This window comes from Pristis pectinata, chromosome 2 (assembly GCF_009764475.1).
Source record: "Pristis pectinata isolate sPriPec2 chromosome 2, sPriPec2.1.pri, whole genome shotgun sequence".
NCBI classification, from domain to species: Eukaryota; Metazoa; Chordata; class Chondrichthyes; order Rhinopristiformes; family Pristidae; genus Pristis; species Pristis pectinata.
This window is the reverse complement of record NC_067406.1, coordinates 39,054,996-39,078,246: the sequence shown is the minus strand read 5'-3', so window position 1 is coordinate 39,078,246 and position 23,251 is coordinate 39,054,996. Positions and strand designations below refer to the sequence as shown.

Genomic DNA, 23,251 nt, shown 5'->3' with positions numbered 1-23,251 from the left:
TACAAAATAGAAATAAAGGACAGAAAGGTACCTCCCGTAAACAGAGATATTAATATTTCTATGTCGAATTCTGTCATCAGGAAAACAACAAAAGCATTTCCATTAGGACACGACCTTTAAGGATGCAAAATAACATAGAAACAATGTTCAGATGAGTTCGAGAGTCGCGTCGTTCTTGCTATCCATAAACATTCACTTAAATAAATCAGTACCAGAAGCCCAGAAGCTCCCTTCTCTACCAATGCTGCAGCATTCCAGGCGTTATCAAATCATCCTGAGCTGCATAATGAACAATCGACGTGTCATATGCAATGACAATAAAAACGAGTTAACCACCCAATACTAATTCAATGCTCAAAACACTTTCTGAATATAATACAAAAAGCCGTAAAACAAAAAGAAAAACTGGCCATGTCGTAAATCTGTCGTAGGTAACCTGGCGAAACCCTCAACAGATCCTTGCGGCGGAAGCTCCCGGGAAACATTCGATGCGCAATGATTGACATCGGAGGGAACCCCCCAGCGTTGGGATAGAGGCTTCTTGCGTCACGTGATGCGGCGTTGGACCAATCGGGTGGCTGGAGGCGGGACTCCAACAAAGCATCGGGTCACACTGAGCGGAACTGGCAGTAGCACATGTGGAGGTAGAGGTACTGAAACTTTTTAAAGCACACCGGGAAGATGAAGAGAAAGAGATGTGAGGTCGATCTGCAGGCTGCCGAGCAGCAGGTATGTGTACTATTTTCGTTGACTGGAATGGCTTTCGCGCAAGGAATTAGGTACACTGGTTTCACATGCTTTTACTCCCACATACCAAAATTGTCATATTGAAGTTGTAACTACATGCAGTTCCAAGAGTGTCGAATCTTATGCAAGTCATTATCACATTCTCCTCCTTCCAAAAAGTGTTTGATGAAAGGCATACTTTGCACTGAAATGGCCTAGCACGGCACTCACCTGAACTATTACCTTTATGTTCAAACTGAGAAAGAATAAAACCTTGCAGCATCCTCAGAGTTTCACAATCTAGCCTATGGGGATAGCTCTAGTAATTTCGACACTCGTTCCCAGATGTTTCAAAGTAGGCCTCTACAAGGTCCACCGGGCTGACACCGACTTTGAAACATCTGGGAACGAGTGTCAAAATTACTAGAGCTATCCCCATAAGCTAGATAAACAACAGCCTGAAACTGTCGTACTTACAAAATCATACCATGGAGATAATGTACCAGACTCCTCAATCAAATCTGGGACGTTCTGCTCCACTGACAAGACAGACCTGCCAGAGGAGATGGCCCCTTGGTTGTACAGAAGGGAGGGGTTATCCCTTGGACCCCTCGACATCACCTCCAGACCCAGTGAAGTCACATTGTGTCAGGTCAAATGTGGACAATGAAATCTTCTGATTACCACTGAATCAGTGCTCCTCCATGTTGAACAATACTTACTGAGCAATGTCACAGAATTTACACCCAGGGCAGTCCTTTATATATCCTCACAACATGGAAGGAGGCTATTAGGCCAGTTGAGCCTGTATAGGCTTCCAGACAAATCGCATTCTCCTACTATTTTCTGTAACCTATTCTCTCATACATGTGTATCAACTCTCCCTGAATCTCCTACACGAGGGGTAGTTTACAGTCAGCAATTAACTTGAAACCAGCACACCTTTGGGGGAACAGGAGCTCCAGGGGGAAGCCATGTGGTTGCAGGGGGAACATGCAAATTCCACACAGATGGCACTGGAGGTCAGCATGGAGCTTGGGTCACTGGAGTTGTGAGACAGCTGCACTACCTGTAACACCAGTGTGCTGCCTTGTGCTGTCTTCAGTGTCTATCACCAAGAATTATTTGGTAGCAGAATCACAAACTGAGCTGGCTGAGCCCTGAAGAACATATCTACCAGATTGTGTCTGCGGGAGGTAATGATAAAGATTTGATACCTTCCTCACCAATCTAAACATGACAGATGTATCCGTATGTGACAGCATCAGTAGAAGTGACTAGCACAGTCCTCATGGATACAATGTTCTGTCTTCACACTGTAGATTCTCTTCATCGTGTCATATGGGACTACAATCATGCTAAATGGTGTGGGCTCTACAGACTTGTCAGCTCAGTGTTGGGCGACTATGTAACACTATGGATCTGTAGTCTTGCGTATATATATCTCTGTGCCTTTACTATAAAGCCAAGGGATCTACCCTGGTTCAAAGAGGAGTGCAGAAGGCTGCTGGGAGGAACACCAGGCATACATAATAATGATGTGCCAGTGTAGTAAGGCTGCAACAAAGGACTACATATATGCTAAACAGCAAAAGCAGCATGGACTAGACAGAGCAAAGCAATGTCTCAATCAAGAGTTCAGATCTAAGATGCAGCCTCACCATTTCTGGTCATGGAAGGTGATGAACAATTAAACAGTCAATAGGAGGAGAATGAGGCTTCAGGAGCATCCCCAATGACAATGAATCCCCGCATAAGTGTGAGTCCTCAAGACAAAGCTGGAGCATTCACATGCATGTTCACCCAGTATTACTGAATAGGTGAACCATCTTCATTTCCTCCTAAGATCCCCAACATCATAGAAGCCAGTTGCCAGCTAATTTGATTGGAGAGGGTCCAATACAAAATAGGGGGCTATGTGGGAGGGAAGGGTTAGATAGATCTTAGAGCAGGATAAAATGTCGGCACAACATTGTGGGCCGAAAGGCCTGTACTGTGCTGTAGTGTTCACTCCATGCAATATCATGAAATGGCTGAGAGTATTGGATATAGCAAAGGCTTTGAGACTGGACAACATTCTGACTGTAGTACTAAAGATCTGCACTTCAGAACTAGCTGCAGTTCTAGCCAGGCTGACCTATGCGGAACACCCACTGGCATCTACCCAACGTTGTGTAAAATTACCCAATTATGTTCTTTTCACAAACAGCAAAACAAATCCAAACTGGCTAAATACTGGCCGATCAGTCTTTTCTCAGTCATCAGCAGGGTGATGGAGAGTGTTTTTGACCGTGCTACCAAGTATTGGTTACTAATAATCTGCTCACCGATTGCCAGGATTATTCTGCTCTAAGCATCATCCAAGCCTTGGTCCAAGCATGGACCAAAATGCTGAGTTCCAGAGGTGAGTTGAGAGTCACTCTCTTTGACATAAAGATGGTATTTTACAGGGTGTGGCATCAAAGGGAAAACACTGCAATGGTTGAAGTCGTACTTAGCGCAAAGGGAGATGTTTGTGGAGTTGGAGGTCAGCCCAGCCCCAAGATATCACTGTAGGTGTTTCTCAGGGCAAGCTCTTCATCCCAACCATCTTCAAGTGATTCATCAGGGACCTTCCTTCCATTAGGTCATGGATGTTCAATTCTATTTGCAACTCTTCAGCAAATGAAGTAGCCCATGCCTGCATGGAGCAAGACTTGCACAACATTCAGATGTGGACTGATAAGAGGCAAGTAACATTCATGCTATGAGAAGTCCCGGGTAGTGACCCTCTCCAACAAGAGAGAGTCCAACCACTACCCTTGACATTCAAAGGCATCACCATTACTTAGTCCCTCACCATCAATATCTTGGGAATTGCCATTGACCAGAAACCTAACTGGATTGTCCATAAAAATTATGTGGTAGACCAGATGCTCTGTAACTTGTGATAGGTGCTTCATACCTTGACAGCCTTTCCACTATCTTCAAAACACATCAGCAGCATGATAGAATATACTCCACCTAGCTAGATGAATGAAACATAGAAAAGTACAGCAGAGGAACAGGCCCTTTGGTCCACCATGTCTGCACTCACCTTGATGCTAATCTAACTAATCCCATTTGCCTGCACATGGTCCACATCCCTCTGTTCCCTGCCTGCTCGTGTGCCTGTCTAAGCGAACTCTTGATCTCTCAATTCTACCTCATCATGGCCCTTGCACCTTATTTGTCTACCTGCACTGCACTTTCTCTGTAACTTTAACACTACATTCTGTTATTGTTTCTGTTTTGTACTACCTTGATGGAGTAGAAAAATAACAAAGATATGCAGATGCCAGCAATATGAAATAGAGCATAAGATTCTGGAAATACCAGTTCAAGCAGCATCAATGGAGAGAAGGACACCATTAATGTTTCAGGTCAATCATCTGCCATTGGGGGTACTCCAGTTATTCATGTTTCAGAAGCATATGGGAGGGTGAGGATTACTGATAGAGCATGAGCTTGATGCCGGGATTGAGGTCTTGGTCTGTGAGCACCTTTTCCTCGGATATCTGAAGGCTCTTCTGGCTTACTGGTGAATTTTGTCAGGAATTTGATGGTATGGTGTATGCAGTAGGGTCAGGTTGGTGTTGGAGCTTTGTTTTAAAGATGTTTAGTGGAAGGCCCATCCCCATACTTTTCAGTGAAGGAATCAATGGTCATTTGGAACACGGTCTCTCTGTGTGCATATGCATAAGTGTTGTCTGCACGCTATAATTAGATGCACTGGAGATCCAGATATTCTGTTGAAAGAGCATTTTCTTGAAACATTAATGTTGTTTCTCTCAACACAGGTGCAGCCCGACATGCTGACTTTTTCCAGCATTTTCTGTTTTAACTTACTTTAATGACTTGGATTCAAAAACTTGAAACAAATTGGTGAAATTTGTGACTTTTCTTTGCATTGCGTCCCATGCTTAAGCTAATGAGAAACATTATATTTCTGAAATCTAGAACCTTTAATTCTTTCACTTTTTCCAATTCCCTTTACCTCTCATCAATCCCCTCTGCATTCATTGCTCTTATTTTGATTTCATCTTTTGAATCATCTTACTGCAATCACCTTTATTATTTCTACTTTAATTTTCTCTCCATTTTTCTGAATATTCCCTCTTTTATCTTTAATTGTTTGTCTTATTACAAAGCAGTTTCTATTCATTGTGATGTTCAGTTTCAATTTAGTTAAATGTGCTCAGTTTTCACAATGGTCAGTACAAGATTACATGGCGGCACGGTAGCATAGCAGTTAGCGCGACGCTATTACAGCGCCAGCGATTGGGGTTCGACTCCCGTTGCTGTCTGTAAGGAGTTTGTACGTTCTCCCATGTCTGCGTGGGTTTCCTTCGGGTGCTCCGGTTTCCTCCCACATTGCAAAGACGTACGGATAGGTTAATTTGGGTATAAATTGGGCGGCGCGGACTCGTTGGGCCGGAAGGGCCTGTTACCACACTGTAAGTAAAATTTAAATTTAAAAAAAAATTTAAATTTAAATGATGTAGTCCCATCAGAGCCTTTGAAAAGGTGATTATTGGCATTTCCTCTTCCGTGTTAGTGCCACCAGTTGTTCATCAAAATTTATGATGTTGAGTGTTTCCATTTACCTGGAAAGATCTTGAGGTAAATACCTTTTTGCCTTCCTGATATATTTTAGAGCTTACAAAATGTTGAAAATTGACGCAAATGGTGGCAGTGTTGATTTCCTTGCAATGTTTCCTGTAGAATTAAAAACACAGTCTTTCCAGTTAAGGCAGACTCTGCATGTGGCTTGTCCAGTTATAGATTTGCCACTTGCTGTGTTAATTCGTATTAACGTATTATATTAATTTATACTATAATTTCAGTTTTCTGTGCTTCACTTTAAAGAATTTAGAACCACTCCAAGATGACGAAAGCAGTAGTGCTGATGATGAGGAAGAAGAAGATGACGGGGATAAAAAGTCTGGAAAGAAGGGCAATGACATGAAGAAAAAACAAAAAACAGATATTGGGTTAATAGGAGCTCCTAAACTAAGTAAAAGAGAACTGTACAAGCCACCAACTAGTGAAGAACTCAATCAGCTGAAAGAAACGGAGAATCTCTTTCATTCCACTCTACTAAGAATGCAGGTACTGCATCAGTGATGTAAACTCTTGTTTATTAATGATTCTACTATTTAAAAATAACTTCCCATTTCCCTTTCCTACCTCTACTCATTGTTGCATTGAAGGTGCAATGTAATGATTAGAAAGGTTATTACAGAGCTGCTTTCAAGAATGTATATTCAATGCATTGTTATGCTATTAAAAGTTCTGCTTTTTCTCTCCAATTTGTTCCCTAAGAACATAACATACCTGTCGTTAGACCACAGTGATTTTCTTTTTCAGAATCAATTCTTTCTCTAGGGTTGATTCTTCACAATTATTCCATAGACTAGATTGACCACCAATCTTACAATGGATTTTTTTTTCTATTCAGCCTTTTTCAATATCCCTCTGTGGTCTTGTTTGTTCCCATCCTCTGTAATCTCATCCAGCCCTACAGCCTTGAAGATTTTTGGACATTTTGCTTCTGCCTAACTTTAATAAGTCCGTCTACACAATTTTTGAAATTCCCCCAACTCTTTCTTTTCCTGAAATGCTTCCTGGAACCAATCATTTATCAAACTTTTAGTTGTCCATCCAAATATTTTCTTAAGTGGTCCTTGCTTCCAATGATATGGCTTGGGCTGTTTAGCTGTCTTGTAAATGCCAGTTGTTGCTGCTTTATTTCTAAGCTGCAATAGCTGTTGATGACTAAATGGAATAACAAAAACTTAACTGAAATTTGCTGGGCTAAAAAGAATGAAGAAGAATATCGTGGGAAGATGGGGAAAAAAGATTAAAGAATTCAAAGGGAAAATTTAAAATGGCTAGTGAGTAATGCAAAAGCAAATGTGAAGTGAAGGTGGAACAGGCAGAAACCAGAATTAGAGGCTATTGTGATGAATGGATGTATGATACAGATTATAGATATTATTTTACAAGTTAGTGTGGAGAAGTCAAACATTCTTTTCCAATGTACAGAGTGATTGCTAAGAATCAACCTTGGGGAAACAATTGATTCTGAAAAGAAAAGATGCTTGATGACGTGCATATAAGGTTCTTCGGGAATTGTCAGAGAGAAAATAGCAGATTCTTTATTCACATAAGAATCTTTCTTGAATATAGGTTGTTGAATGCAGTTCTTCTAAAAAAAAAACCTTGAAAAGTAAAATCAAACTGCAGATGTTGGAAATTCTGAAATAAAAGCTGGAAAATAAACTGCAAATACTCAGTAGGTCAGGTTACATCTGTGCAGAAAGAAACAGAGTTAACATTTTGGCTTCAATGACGCTCGAGTTCTGATGCTGCCTGATCTGGTGAGTGTTTGCAGTTTTTACTCTTGTCACCTTGTTTATGAATAGAAGGGAAGGATAAATCAGATGCTTGTAAACCACTTAATCTAAACGTTCTTGGCAACTTCTTTGATTTTGGATCAACGTTTTCCTGGTCCTTATGCAATAAATAACGTACTACAGTATGGAATATAGAATATATTCACAATTTAGAATAGGGCTAGTTGGGTGGTGGAGGAGAGTGATTGTACTGCCTTGGTTTTTGTCACATCTCCACAAAACTCTATCACTCCACACTTAAAGATTATTCAGATATATAGGCCTGCACTGTGAGTACTGTATTGACACTACTATTTGGAGAGTTCATAATTTTTTTCTTGAACTTCCTTTTATTTTTGTTCTCCCAGTGATTGAAGCTAGATTGTGTAATGTCATTGTAGCTATATTTACCAGTATGTTTTGCAATGAATCTTTGGAAACATTGCACAATTTGGGAACTCAAAAAGATAAGATCAATAATAAATTATGTTATAATTGAAGTGGTAAACATAATTTGTGTGTCCATTGTCCTTAAAGTTATTTATCACTTCCAGATTGAAGAACTTTTAAAAGAAGTGAAATTGAAGGAGAAGAAACGCAAGACTATTGATGCTTTCCTCCATGAAGTGAATAATCTTCTCAAAAAAATACCAAAAACTGAGCAAGTTAATGTAAGTAAATGTAGTATTTTTTTGTTAGAGATGTTAATTGTGTATGATGTCTATAAGAGAGTAATTCATGGACCATATCTGTAATCTGATAATTAAGTTTTGTACACGGCTGTATAACAAATTTTAGCGCCTGCATATTGGTGTAAGCTTTTGTTATATTTTGGCATTCTTTCCTCTAAGAGTCTCTTCTTTACTCTGACCTATTCTGTTCTGTTGTATGGTTCCAGAATATATTTTTGAGTAGTTATAACATTTTGTCTTGCAGCCTATTTCTGTGCACATGAGTATTTGAAATGTGGGATGAATAAAAGCTAATAATATCCAAAGTCTATTCCTCTGGTAAATGTGGCTGGGTGGAAAAAAAAGATGTCATCTTAATTGAAGGAGGAAGGCATTGGAATGGGTTTTGAACATACTCATAAAGAAATCTGTATAATCAATTTTTAACCCCATTGCTGAATCTCTTTAATTGCCCCTGCACAGCACTGTAATGACATTAATCCAATAGAAGATGATGTTGCTCTGTTACTGTAATGTCTTCGCATCTTCTCCTTCTTTGCAGCCTTTGAAACAGTCGACCTCTCCATCCCATATTTTAACTAAGTAATGGGATATGGGTATCATTAGCAAGGCCCCTAATTCCCATTGAGAAGGCAGTGGCAAGCCACTGTTTAAAACCTATGTAAAACTCATGGTGAAGTTACGCCTGCAATGCTGTTTGGGAGGGAATTCCAATATTTAGACCACCTGAGGATGTAGAAATGACGAGGGGATCTTTCAAGTGGTGACACTCCAAGGCAACTACTCTCCTTGTCCTAGTTATTGGAGGTTGTGGGTTTGCAAGCTGCTTTTGAAGAAGCTGCGGTGGATTGCTACAGTGCGTTTTGTAGATTGTGGATTCTGAAGCCATGATGTGCCGGTATAGGGAGTGAATCTTTAGAATGGTGGATGAAATGCTAATCGTGGACTGCTTGATGAAAAATGAAAGTCTAACCCTGAAATGCTAACTCTCTCTCCAAATGACAATTCAGTAGATTTTGAAATAATTTTTAAAATAAGTTATTTTGATACTTCATCATTATATTCCAATCTGTATATTCCAATCTTTGTTTTGTTTTCTGTAAAATAATTAAATATTTTTAAAATTATGCATTTTACTTTCTGGTTTCCAGTCTGAGAATTCATTGCTTGATTGGCCCAAGCCAATATCATTGGACACCATGATCCCTTTAAGCTGATGCTCAACAACATTGGCATTGGGAAAGGGGTAGGTGCTCCACAGAGCTTACTAGTCCTTTGTAGACTGTGTTCTTTGAGGTCAACACTAGCACTTTTGATTTCCCCTTATGGCAAAATAAAGACCATTTAATTTTTCTGCACCCTACTTGTTATTGAATAACTTTTATTACAATGCTGAGGACCTACTTACTCTTGTATGTGGCAACCTTGGGTTTTTGACCAACCTTTATTGTGGAACTAGTGAATAGATACTCCGGATGCTTGGTATTGTGATAGTTTTAATATAGTGCCTATTGACAGCAGCTGTAGCAGCACAACCTGAGATACATTAAGGTATCTCTGATAACAGCTTCTAGATTTCCATGTTCTATCTCTGCATTTTTGATTGTGAGAAGCTACTAACAGGTTTTTACTGTAATAATGCAAGAGATGATGGACTTGCTTTTGCAGCAAAATCCAGACATTCGTTCTTTTGTGTAGGCTCCAATGTTAAATAATGCACTAAAATAAATTAGTGTTGCAAATATTCTGCAGATCAAGCAGCCCCTGCAGAAAGAGGAACATAGTTAACATTTCAGGACAATGGTCTTTCATTAGAGTTGGGAAAGATTAACTCTGTCTTTCATTGTCCACTGATGTTGCTTGGCCTGTGAATTATTTACAGCTTTTAATTTTTTTTTAATTCCATCTTTCTACCATTCCAGCCTTTTGCTTTTGTGTTAATTTACACCGTTCTACAAGCATGGTGTAAATTAACACAAAAGTTCTGTATATATAGATATGAATTTTACTTTTTAAACGTGGTCTCTTTGGGAAGAAGGATTTCTGTTCCCATTCCCATGCTTAACTGAGTTTCTTATTTGGAATGATCAACATGAATTTTGCAGTGAACATCATTCTTCACCCTCTTTAGCTTGATGAGATCCTTCCTATGGTATGGCAACCAGAACTGCACACAATATTCCAAGTGTGGTCTCACCAATGTCCTATACAGCTGTAACATGAAGTCCCAACTCTTGTGCTCACTACCCTGTCCAATGAATGGAAGTGTGCCATGCGCTGCCTTCACCACCATGTCTACTTGTGTTGCCACTTTCAGGGAACTATGCTCTTGAACCCACAGGTCTCTACAACACTCCCCAGGGCCTTGTCATTTACTCTGTAAGTCCTGCCCTGGTTTAATTTCCCAAGTGCATCACTTTGCACTTGTCTGAGTTAAACTTCATCTATTATTCCTTGGCCCTCTTTCCCAGTTGATCTAGATCCTGTTGTAATCTTAGATAACCTTCTTCACTGTCCACTATACCACTAGTTTTGCTGTAATCTGCAAACTTACTAATCATGCCACCTACATCGTCGTCCAAATCATTAATATATGTGATAAACAACAGGGGACCCAGCACCAATCCCTGTTGCACATCACTGGTCACACACCTTCAATCTGAAAAACAACCCTCCACTACTACCCACTGACTCCTTCCACCAAGCCAATTTTGTACCCAATTGGCTAGGTCGCCCTGGATCCTATGTGATCTCACCTGGACCAGTCTACCATATGGGACCTTGTCAAGAGTCTTGCTAAAGTTCATGTAGAACAATGTCTACCGTGGCGCCCTCATCAATCCTCTTTGTCATCTCTTCAAAAAACAATTAAATTCTTGAGACATGATTTTCTACGCACAAAGCCATGCTGACTATCCCTAATCAGATCATGCCTTTCCAAATGCAGATGCATCCAGTCTCTCAGAATCCCTTCCATTAACTTGTCCATCATTGATATTAGGCTCTCAGGTCTATAGTTCCCTGCTTATCTGTGCAACCCTTCTTAAATAAAGGCACAACATTAGCTACCATCCAGTCTTCTGGCACCTCACCTATGGCTGAGGAAGATACAAAAGTCTCTGTCAGGGCCCCAGTAATTTCTTCCCTTGCCTGGGGGATTTATCCACCTTTATGTGCCTCAAGTCTGCCAACACCACCTCTTTCGTAATATCCATGTTTCAAATCATTGTTATCTTTCCTGAATTCCCTAGCTTCCATGACTTTCTCCACAGAAAATAAAGATGGGACGTATTCACTTAAGACCTCACACATCTCCCATGGTTCCACACATAGATGACCACACTGATCCTTAAAGGATCATACTCTCTCTCTACTTACTCTTTTGCTCATAATGTACTTGGAGAATCTTTTAGGATTCTCCTTTACCTTATCTGCCAAGGATATCTCATGTCCCCTTTTTGTTCTCATGCTATCCTCCTTAAATGTCCTCCTACATTCCTAATACTCTTCAAGAGATTTACTTGATCCCAGCTGTCTATACCTGACATATGCCACCTTCTTTTTCCTACACATGCCTCCTTTTTCCTGACAAGACCCTCAATATCCCTCATCAGCCAGCGTTCCCTAATTCTGCTAGCCTTGCCCTTCATTCTCACAGGAGCGTGTTGGCCCTGAACTCTCCCTATCTCACTTGTAAAAGCCTCCCATTTGTCTGACGTCCCTTTACCAGCTAACAGCCTCTCCTAATCAACCTTTACAACTTCCTGTCTAATGCCATCAAAATTAGCCTTTCCCCAATTTAGGATTTCAATCTCTGGACTTGTCCTATCTTTTTCCATAACTATTTTAAAACTAATAGAATTATGGTCACTGGTCCCAAAGTGCTCCCTCATTGACACTTTAGTCACTTGCCCAGCATCATTTTCCAACAGGAGGTTGAATGTTACCCCCTCTCTAGTAGGGCCATATACATATAGGTTGATAAAACTTTCCTAGACACACTTAACAAATTCTGCCCCATCCAATCCATAGAACTATAGAACAATACAGCACAATACAGGCCCTTCAGCCCACAATGTCGTGCCAACCTTTAAACCACGCCTAAGACTATCTAACCCCTTCCTCCCACATATCCCCCTATTTTAAATTCATCCATATGCTTATCTAACAATCTCTTGAACTTGACCAACGTATCTGCCTCCACCACTACCCCAGGCAGTGCATTCCATGCACCAACCACTCTTTGGGTGAAAAACCTCCCTCTGATATCTCCCTTGAACTTCCCACCCATTACTTTAAAGCCATGCCCTCTTGTATTGAGCATTGGTGCCCTGGGAAAGAGGCGCTGGCTCTCCATCTATTCCTCTTATTATTTTGTATACCTCTATCATGTCTTCCCTCATCCTCCTCCTCTCCAAAGAGAAAAGCTCTAGCTCCCTTAGTCTCTCCTCATAATCCATACTCTCCAATCCAGGCAGCATCCTGGTAAATCTCGTGTGTACCCTTTCCAACGCTTCCACATCCTTTCTATAATGAGGCAACCAGAACTGGACACAGTACTCCAAGTCTGGTCGGATCCCTTAGCATTATGGCAATCCTAGTCAATATTAGGGAAGTTAAAATCACCTGCTATTACAATCCCATTATTCCTACAGCTACCTGCAGTTTCCCTACATATTTGCTTCTCTAATTCCTGCTAACTATTGGGGGGGCCTTCAGTACAATTGTATCACATGATCGCCTCCTTATTATTCTTAAATTCTACCATATAGGCTCACCAGGAATGTCTTCTTTTTTTTACTGCTGTGATGCTCTCCCTGATCAAAATTGCAACTCACCCTCTTCTCTTCCCTCCACATAAGTGAAACTTATGATAGTTCTGTATTCATTATGCTCTGTGGTATTTAACGGGTTGTGCACCATGACCTTTTTAGTGATACCTTTAGGTATAAAACTAATGGAATATTGTAATAAATTACTGTAGCTAATACATTGTAGAGAATTAGTTCATTTTGGTAACTCTGCTTTGTATTCCGACAGATTACAGACCAATCCTGGCTTCCCAAAGATGTTAAAGTTCCTTTCCTTCAAGTACCATACAATGTCAAAGGGAAGTTTCACTTTCTACCCCCTACTTCTGTAAAAGTTATTGGAAGCTATTTACTTGGTACCTGCATCAAGCCACATATCAATGTAGATGTTGCTGTTACAATGCCAGAGGTAAGCTTCTCAATATTGGATGATTCAAATTTGTTCAGTTTGGTTCTAAAGGTCATTTAGTGTATTATCTGCTGCCTATCACCATGTCTAACAGTTTCTAGACCAAATTATCACAAAATCTGCAAGTAGAGTTTCTTTGTATGAGAGTGAACAGTCTTTACCAACAGGATCACATTCAATTTAAGCCCAGAACTGCTCTCAGATCTGTGTGTTGTGGATCCTTGAGTGTGATTAGGGTTTTAATGAGCAGCTCAACTTCTTCATTTTTCTTTCTTTTATGTAAAAGGAACTTGTGTCCCTGTAATGCGTAAGTTTTAAGTTCTTAGACTTAACACTGCACAGATCATGTACTTCAGGCAAATTGAATCTGATATATCACATGATCTTATCCTAGACTTAACAAGGTAATGTTAACTGCATTCAAATGTCATGGAAAATAAAAGATAAAATTGACGATAACTGGGAAGGAATTTGAAAAGTGGTGTGCATTGTGTGTGGAACTGTGTTGGCATTTGCTGCACATGGTCATTTAGTAACTGCTACAGCTGGGTTGATAGTACTATTAGACTAGATCTTATGCCATTATCAAATCAATTTGCTTATTCTCAGCTTTTTTTTAATAAAAAATGGTAATCGTATGTTTTGTGTATTGTAGAGGATTGTGAGTTGGTTTTCAATCAGGTAGATATTCAGCTTGAGCTATTTCATGATGTGCTTTTGCAGGTATTTGCTTCTGCTTGGTTCAGAGATTACTGTAGTTCAAAAAACTTTGTTTCAGCATACCCTACTTCAAGACTTTTGTGAGATTATGACCAATCTGGTAACGCATAACATCAAGAATCTGTGTACGGGATCTTTTTCATATAATTCACAGTGAAGCACAATTTTCCAGAATGTCACGATCCATCAAGAGTCAGCAAGGGATTGAAATTCATTCTTGCTTGCATGTGCTGAGTATGCAGTACAGTGGCTGTTCACAGTGCTCCAGAATTTCAGAATTCAGTTCCGTTAAGTCAGTGGAGTTGAGATTTGGAAGCACAGTGCAATGGACAGCCATTGTTATTATTGCCTCGTCACCACACTTGACAAAGGATGAATTTCTACCCCTTTCTATGATTTTCATGTAGTGGTTTGGAGAGAAATGCTATCCGTCACTATTCCTGGAGTCAGTAGTTCAGGGTAAAGGTGCCACCTGAGGAATGATATCGGTAATCTGGCTGAAGAATTGACCTAAACAGAGGAAGCAGCAGGTTCTAATTCATAGTGCCTTGTATGTTTGATTAATTTGATCTAAGTGAAAGAATGTGTTTTCACTTTTTGGGGGAACATTGACTAAATAGTTAAAATTCCTGTTTACAGGACTGGGATACAGTGCAATAAGAGTGAATAATATTTACATGTTGCAAAAAGATTTCTATTTCATAATGGGATTATGCATCTTTTGTATTGAACAGTCATCGGAACCCTAATTGAATGTTGAGATTTCAATTTTAACTATGAGTGGCTTACACATTTTAACATCTTCTGGGAGGGCTGTCATGGGCAATTATTAATGAGAACAAAATTGAAAATTGTTGAAGAGTAACCACATTAATTCGTCTTTTGCCCTGTAAACATAAGAGTAACGCTGGACTTGTTTGTAAATTGCCATTGCCATTGGATTTTTTGTATTTCAGCCATGGCAGATAGATTCATGTAGTGTAATGGAGCCAAGTTAAGAAGGATGAAAAATAAAGGGGGGAAAAGAAATGAAGGAAGGTGGAATGATGCATTTGAAATCTAATTGATGATGTTTTCAAAATTGACCATGAACTTCCTGATTTCAGGAAATCCTACAAACAAAGGACAACTTTAACCAGCGCTACCTCAGAAAACGTGCACTCTACCTGGTTCACATTGCTCATCACTTATCGAAGAACAAGCTCTTTGGATCTGTGAAGTTTGGCTACTTCAATAGCAACCACTTGAAACCAGTCCTGTATCTATCTCCACAAGGTTAGTTTTTTTTAAAAAATTTGCACTGCAGTAGCAGTCATTACATTCCAACAAAAAGCTGGTAATGCACAAATAATTGGTCAGCAATCTTTAAAGGATGGAGTTTTGGATTTTTCAATTGTGAAGTTGATAATCATGCATTTGAAATAGGCCATTATCTATTGCAATCAGAAAACCTAGGTTAGATATCAATTTGGAGTAGATGTTAAGGTTAAGATGACCCTTTCTTTGAGAATGTCTGGTCTCCTTATCCCTCAGACAAAATCACAATGCATTTAGGCTGGAACTGAGAGATATTCATATGTGGTAGCAGCTCAACTGTATATATAGAAGCAATTTAGAAGTGTAGCTTGTCTTTTTTTTAGAAATGAATTTACAGTTGTGATTTTATTTTATGGGTTTTTAAATATAATAATAGCTGTTGGAAGGAGAAAAAATAGTTGACATTTTCAGGAAACACTTCACAGCATCTACTGGTGATATGTGCATTGCTGGGGAGAAGCACTTAGTGGACAAGGTACTGTTGCTATGAGCAATGATTAAATATATTGATATGTGTTATTTAGCTTTCACTGCTAAGCTATTTTGCCTTGGCTCCAGTTTTCTTTTCTCCTCCTGAAGACATTGAATGATATTTGTAGAATCAGAGAATCGTACAGCATGGAAATAGGCCATTCGGTCCAACTCGTCCATGCGGAACAGTGAGCGCTCTTCCATATTAATCCCATTGCCCAGTACTTGGTCCATAACCCTCAGTGCCCATGTGATTCAACTACTCATTTAAGCACTTAAATACTGTCAGTGACCCAGCTTCAACCACTCTCTCAGGCAATGCATTCCAGGGACTTGCCATTTCTCTGGGTGAAAAAGGTCCACTCATATCCCCTCTACATCTCTTCGCCCATACTCTAAACTTGTGTTCTCTAGTTTCATTTAGCTCTGATATGGGGAAAAGTTTCCTGCAGTCTACCTTATCTATGCCCCTCATAATTTTATATACCTCAATCACGTCTTCTCTTAACCCCCTCAGCTCCAAGAAGAACAGACCTAGCCTTTCCCGTCTCTCTTCATAAATAAATTGCTCTCTATGGTTTCACTGTTCACATCTGTGCATTGGTGTTGCACTATTTGCCAATGGTTATGTTTCAAATGTAAGTTCTTGGTAAGGAAATTCTTTAGGGTATCATGAAGCCACACAAAGTACTTAAATAAATCAGAAAATTCTGCAAGGTCAGGCAACACATTTAAAGGAGCAAACAGAGTTAATGTTTCAAGTCAGTATCCTTTCGTCAGAACTGGATGAACAATTCTGATGAAAGGTATTTGATCTGAAACATTAAATCTTTTACTGTCTTTACAGATGTTCTTGGCCTGATAACTGTTCCCATCACTTTCTGCTTTTATTTCCTGCTTTTATTTTATATTTACAGTATCTGTAGATTTTTGCTTTACAAGTGCTGAACAAATGCAGGTTTTCTTTCTTTTAGCCTTAGCTGGCTTTCTTCATTTCTGAATTTGTTGGTGTCAGCCAGATTTGAATGTGCTGAATATTATAGCTCCTTGGAGTGAACAGAACATTCGCATCAAGGATTTTGTACTGATTAGTTCCTGAATAATAATAAAATGAAAAAACTGAAAAAAAATGGAATCGAAAACTCTAATATGTTGAAAGTGTGCAATTGATTAGTCAGCATCATATACAAATTAATGCTTCAGGTGCAGATCATCTGAAAACTGCAGCACAAAGGGGAATGCAGATGGTAACAAAAAGAGACTAAGTTTAATATTTTATCAAGGCATCATTTTGTGTATATATAAAAAAAATAACAAAAATCTACAGATGCTGGAAACACTCAACAGGTCATGCAGCGTCTATGGAAAGGGAAACAGTTTGCCTTTCAGGTCCTTAATCATTTATCAGAACAGTTCTGATGAAGGGTCTTGGACCTGAAACATGAACTGTTTTTCTCTCCACAGATGTTGCCTGACCAGGTGAGTGTTTCCAGCATCTTCTGTTTTTTATTTTGTGTAGCTCTTTATCAATAGGTTGTATTCAAATATCTGAATGCAGCCTTTGAACTCACTGCTTTCTGAGGCAGATAAGTTTATTTCTGAGTCAAGTCAAAGGAGAAAGCAATAGTAAAATATAGGCAGAAGTTCTGAGGACATCTGTGCCACAGGATAATTTCACCTCAAGATGTGTCCCTTGGTGACTTTTGTGAAGTGCAGGTCTAATCTCCTAATGATAAAATTGACTGTTTGTTAAGGCTGTGAGTAACCTAGTTTTAAGTGACTGAAAGTTACTTCAAGTAGTTGTAATTTCCTAAGTAAACCATACATTTTCAAAATGTGCTGTTGTGTCCTTGTGCCTTTTTAATTAAAATTACAGCCTCCTAGAATGCTGGCATTTGATTAAAATTAATGGAAAGTTGTAGTAGTTATAAATTTGATCTGAATATATGGCCAGATTTGTAGACTGGCTAACTTGTAGGGTGATATTTATTTAACTAATGTAAATAATCAAGGAAATTCCTGTTATGCTCAATGTAGTTTGTGCTTAAAGTTTGACCTTGGAGAATTTTCAGGGCAATGTTGTAGAAACTCGAGGGTTTACTCTTCTAAACAAAGAAAGGTAGCTCTTGTTTCACATATTCTAATGAGAAATGGGTTTTTACATGGCTCATGTTGTGATTCTAGGTAAAGATGAGAAACTGGTCACTGTGAGGATTCATCCCTGTGCTCCTGCTTCTTTCTTCAGACTGACTCGGTTTCATCCCAACAGAAACAACATTCGTGCATCCTGGTTTCTGGAACAAGAGCCTGCCCAAGGAGGTTTGTGCTATGACCTTCATCGTGCCGCCTTTTCAATATAGTATTTCATGCAGTGATGAGAGTAGCTTCATACCTCCCAGAAGTTGTTAATTTTCTTAAGTTGCAAAACAGATTTGATTCAGGCAAGGCAAATTATCACCAAGGTTGACAAGTGGAAAAAAACACAAGATAAGTTTTGGTGATCCAGGGTGATGTCAAGTATGAGTTTTGAAAGCTAACAAATTATCATTGAGCTGAATTATTTGAGATGAATTTTGAGGTACATGATTTTAGAAGCATTAAATAAAATAAGAAAAAGGAACATAGTTGTAAACAAAACAGGGAGATTGCCCAACATTGTTTGGAATCATTATCCAAAATATACAATGTCGAAAGAACCTTACAGATGTAAAAACAATATTTAAATCTTAGACAGTTGTTGGCTTCATAAAGAGTCTTTTTTTGAAGCTAAATTAGCAATAGCACAGATTACCAGTTTTAAAATGTGTGGATGAAAGATCGAGTCCAAAGCATAAAAGATGATATGGTGGCTGTTACTTAATTTGACTCTCTGTAAAATGTGTATGTTGTGGGTTCAGGTTGTACTTCAAGGTAATGTTGAGGTGATACTTCAAGTTAGAGATGTTAGTTGTCAGATGCAGCATTGAATTGAAAACTGGCTGCCTCTTAAGATGGATGTACTTTGTAGCACATTAGCAGTGAACTCTTGGCTGTTATTAATAGTAGCATTAGAAAATCTTCAGCCATCACCACCAATTTAATTAACTGGTCATCTCTGCTACTGTTGTTGAGGCTTTCTTTTTGATTAAATTCTCTATAAAGCTAGACTTGCCAACAAGCTGTGACATGACTTCAATTTAATTGGTGGGTTCTAAATTAGTTTACAGTGTGCTGATTTGTTGGAGTCCCTTTCAAAGAGGGTAAGATGCCTGAAAGGTACAGAGGTATGCCAGGAATTCTGCTCAGTGATTGTGGGGGAATGTAGGAACAGACTCAGTGTTGAGCAAGAGATTAGTGCCTGATCAGACTTGTTTTAGAGGGGCTGATTTTAATTTATACTCCAGGGGTTGGGAGTGACACCTCATTCATCATTCTTGGCAGGGGGCTCATAGGCATAGTTGTTGTAAATGGATGGTGGGTATATAGATTTTTCAACAAGCATCCAACTTTTCTGGGGAACAAACAAAATAATAAGTTTATGCTTTACTCATGCACAGAGGTTGGAGAGGTGTTTTACAGAAGCATGTCCTTCAGTAGTGCTTCTCATCAGGGGTGCTTCACTTTAGCCTTGGCTCACAGGTCTCCTCATGTTATGGTCAATGAGAACAAGGCTCTTTCATCCTTTATTTGTTTAAGTTATGCTAGGTGATGATTGCTGTTGGTCTGTAATTATATTTCACAATTGATGGTAGTTTAATTTAGTGGTCAATGTGCTGAAGGGTTGTCTCTCCCTTGACTGGGAGACAAAAGGTTTCCTTTGTGGTTATTTCCATTTTTCCACATTTTGAAATGTCTTACTTCGTCTTTGCTGGTTCTTTTCATAGTCTAGAGTGTTAGCAACTGTTCATTGTATTTATATTTCCCCTGCATGATTGCCTTCTGATTCAACAAAAGAACTGTGAAATCAATCTATGTTATTGCTCTGGAAACAATACAAGGAGAAATATTGATGCACACCGTCCTGGCTATGTTTAGACAAGGTACCATTATGTCTAGAGAGACACAAAAGACTGTAGATGCTGGAATCTGGAGCAACAAACAACCTGTTGGAGGAACTCAGCGGGTCGAGCAGCATCAGTGGGAGGAAAGGAATTGTTGGTGTTTCGGGTTGAAACCCTGCATCAGTTCTGATTTAGTCATGTGCTGCCTTGATGTCAGTTGCTTGCACCTCACCTCTTGAATTTAGCTCCTTAGTCCACATTCGAACCAAGGCTGTGGTGAGGTCAGGAGTCGGGTGGTCCTGACAAGACCCAAACTGGCCATAGATGAGTAGGTTGTTGGTGAGTAAGTGCTCTTTCATGGCACTGTTAACCATGGCTTCCTTCTCTTTGCTGAGATTAGGCTGGTTAATAGGCAGTAATTAGTCAGATTAGATTCATCCTGCTATTTGTGAATAGTGCATACCTGAGCAACTTTCCACTTTGTCAGGTAGATGCCAATGTTATAACTATACTAGAACAGCTTGGCTAGAGACACAGCTAGTTCTAGAGCACAGGTTTTTGGTACTGTACCTGGCCTGTTGTCTGAATCTGTAGCCTTTACTGTATCTGTGCTCTCATACATTTCTTGAATCACATGGAGTGAATTGATTTGGCTGAAGACTGTTTGATCTCTCAGGAAGAAGATATTTCATCCATATGGCACTTTAGATTGAACATGGTTGTGAAAGCTTCAGCATTGTCTCTAATGCTCACTTGCTGGACCCTGCCATCATTGAGGATGGGAATGTTCTTGGAGCCTCTTCCTTCCATTAGCTGTTTAATTGTCTGCCTCCACTTGCATATAGATACAGTAGCACTGCAGAGCTTTGATCTAATCCATTGTTTGTGAGATCACATTGCTATATCTATTGCATGCTGGATTTTATTGCTTGGCTCACATGTAGCTTCACAAGGCTGACACTACATCATTTAGGTGTGCCTGATGCTGCTCCCAGCATCCGGCACACTGCGCTCTTCATTGAATGAGGGTAGATCCCATGGCTTGTTAGTACAGGTATAGTAAGGGAATATGTCAAGCCATGAGATTACATATTGTGTACATTTGTATTGCTGCTGATTGTCCACAGCACCTCATGGATTTCCAGTTTTGAGCTACCAGATGTATTGTGAGACTACCACGTTTCACATATCTGTAGTGCCATATAACACAACGGAAGGTCATAGAGTGACACAGCATGGAAATAGGCCATTCGGCCCACCACATCCATGCCGACCAGTGGACACCATCTGTATCAATCCCATCTATCAATTGCCCTGCATCCCATGGGTCCTAACCTTTTGAACCAGTCTCCTACATGGAACCTTGTCATAGGCTCTACCCTATTTCATGTAAACCACATCTACTGTATTGCCCTCATGAATATACTTTACCTCTTCAAAAAGGTGTCCTCGGTATGAAGGTAGAATTTTTATTTCCACAATGATTGTGTGGTGGTCACACTGCCACTATTTTCGTGGACAGATGCATCTGCAGCAGGTGGAGCACTGGGGTGAGAGCAATTAGGTTTATCCCTCATGTTGGTTCACTCGCTGTCTCCCACAGATCTAGTCTGATAGTTGTATCGTTCAGGACTTGGCCAGCTCACTCTGTGGTAGTGCCACCAAACCAGTCTTGATGATGAATACCAAAGTCCCTCAGCCAGAGTACGTTCTGTGCCCTTGCTACGGGCAGAGCTTCTTCCAAGTGTGTTCAACATGGAGGGGCACAGATTCATCAGCTGAGAGAGATTGGTAGATCCTAATTGGGAGGAGTTTTCCTTGTGCATGTTTGACCTGATGCAAGAAGACTTCATGGGTTTGCAGTTAGTGCTGAGGATTCCAGAAGCTACATCGTCCCATATCTATTTCATTGTGGTGCCATATCTGACTGGGTTGATGGTGACCTCCCTGCCAGTGATCTAGGCTCCTTCAAGATTTTTCAGTACACCTGAATCGCTGAATGCCAGGAAGGCCTCTAGCTGAGTAAGACCCTGGGAAGGATCTGGGTTTCTGGCACAGTCTGGATCTGTAAGGGGTGATGGGACAGTTGGAGCTCAAAACGCTTGTTGCTTACAAAATGTTGGTGGATGTGAAGGAGCTTCTTGAAGTGAGCAACAAGTCTGCTTACTTGTTAGCCCTCTTTTGGTTGAATAAGGCTCTTTCTCCTTCTGATATAAGATGTGTACATTTGACGAGGGGATGACACTGAATGAACTGGTGGTAGAGGGGTTACCAGTCTTTGCCCCACTGCCAGTATCCCATAATAACACTCATTTCTAGCACAATGTAGAGACAAAGTGCACCAAAGTCTGCCTCACCACCTAATACTGAAGTTGAAAATATAAATGGCCATATTGGCTCAAAACATGTGTTTTCTCTCTGAGGATTGCTGCTGTGTTACCTTTTTGTAGGTTTAACTGTGCAATACCCCCCTGCTGGGATTTTAAATCTCCTGATCTAAAAGCAATGTGCTCAGCAATTTATATTTAAAATAATCTTTTAATTTTGAAGGAGACAGTAAGCTGCTTTCAATGATTCAACTAACATTTGAATTCCTGAATCTGTTTTGCAATATTATTTCATGTTTAATTTCCAAGACCCCAGACAATCAAAATATACTCTTGTGTTGCTTTTGACTTTGTTGTTGTTCCCATATTTCTTAATAATAAAGAGAAAACTGGTGTCAGGCCTTCCCTGCAGGACTAAAATGTATTTTTGATTGGCGGGAAGCTGCTAGCTGTTATCTGCCTCTAGTGCTGCAGATGCAAGCGGTGGGAGGGCTGGTCAATTGACCTGCATATGTTGATGATGCGAGCATGGCATGGTCTTTCCTGAGGGGAAAGACTGCCAAACCTTGTTGGCTGTTGGTCTCGAATGGGAAGCCAGTGAACAGCAGGTCAGCCATCCAGCCTTCACTGTTACGTACATTGCACTTCTATTTACATTTGCCGCAATCGTAGTATTTAATAGATGATTTTATGTTGGCCTTCAGAGTTACTCAGCTCTGAAATGGACTTTGCAGGAATACATTGTGTACTCTCCTACTGCTGTCCTTGCAATTTACCAATGGGCTATTTATTCAAGGCTAATGCTGTTCTGTAGAATTTCTATCCAAGCAATTATGAATTAACCGTTTGCAAAAAAGAAATGGAGAAAAATAATTCAAAATGACAATAATTAAGGTAAATATTCCCAGTGGAGGGTAACTTCATTGGTACCCAAATAAGGGTTCTGATGCCTTGATTGCTGAGGAGGCATTATGCCAACTTGGTGCTGCCAGTTCATTATATTGTCGAGACAGTGCCAAATGCATTCTTCCCTGGTTGGATGCATCAGAAGTGGCCAAATGACTTGAGTACCAGAACCACTTAAAGCTGAGCCACACTTCTTAATGCCAGCCAATACTGCTTAAAAGGAAAAAAAAAGCTTTTTTGTTGTGGCAAGTAGTGAGAGATTTCTTTGACAGAAGCCATCCTGGGGAAACTATCAAGAATCACACTGCCTACTGGTGTTGAGTGAACATAATTACTGTTTCAATGATAGGGGTGTTAGCCTAGGAGTGAATGCTGATGTTGGTGCTGATTATCCTGCCAGTCGATTTGAAGGATTTTGCAAAGACAGTGATGGTGATATCTCTTCAATGCTTTGAAGTCTCTGCTGTGAGTTGTAC

At 39.9% G+C, this 23,251-nt stretch overlaps 1 protein-coding gene across 1 annotated transcript in view; it reads left to right on the top strand.

The window, feature by feature from the left end:
- Positions 1-607: 607 nt before the first annotated feature.
- nol6 (nucleolar protein 6 (RNA-associated)) overlaps positions 608-23,251 on the top strand; it is a 68,087-nt gene continuing 45,443 nt past the window's right edge. The window contains exons 1-6 of the mRNA XM_052040031.1: positions 608-729; positions 5,614-5,856; positions 7,697-7,813; positions 12,875-13,054; positions 14,881-15,049; positions 17,747-17,881. Of these exons, the coding sequence (XP_051895991.1) occupies positions 682-729; positions 5,614-5,856; positions 7,697-7,813; positions 12,875-13,054; positions 14,881-15,049; positions 17,747-17,881 (892 nt within the window). The 5' untranslated portion in view covers positions 608-681. The remainder of the gene's footprint in view (positions 730-5,613; positions 5,857-7,696; positions 7,814-12,874; positions 13,055-14,880; positions 15,050-17,746; positions 17,882-23,251) is intronic.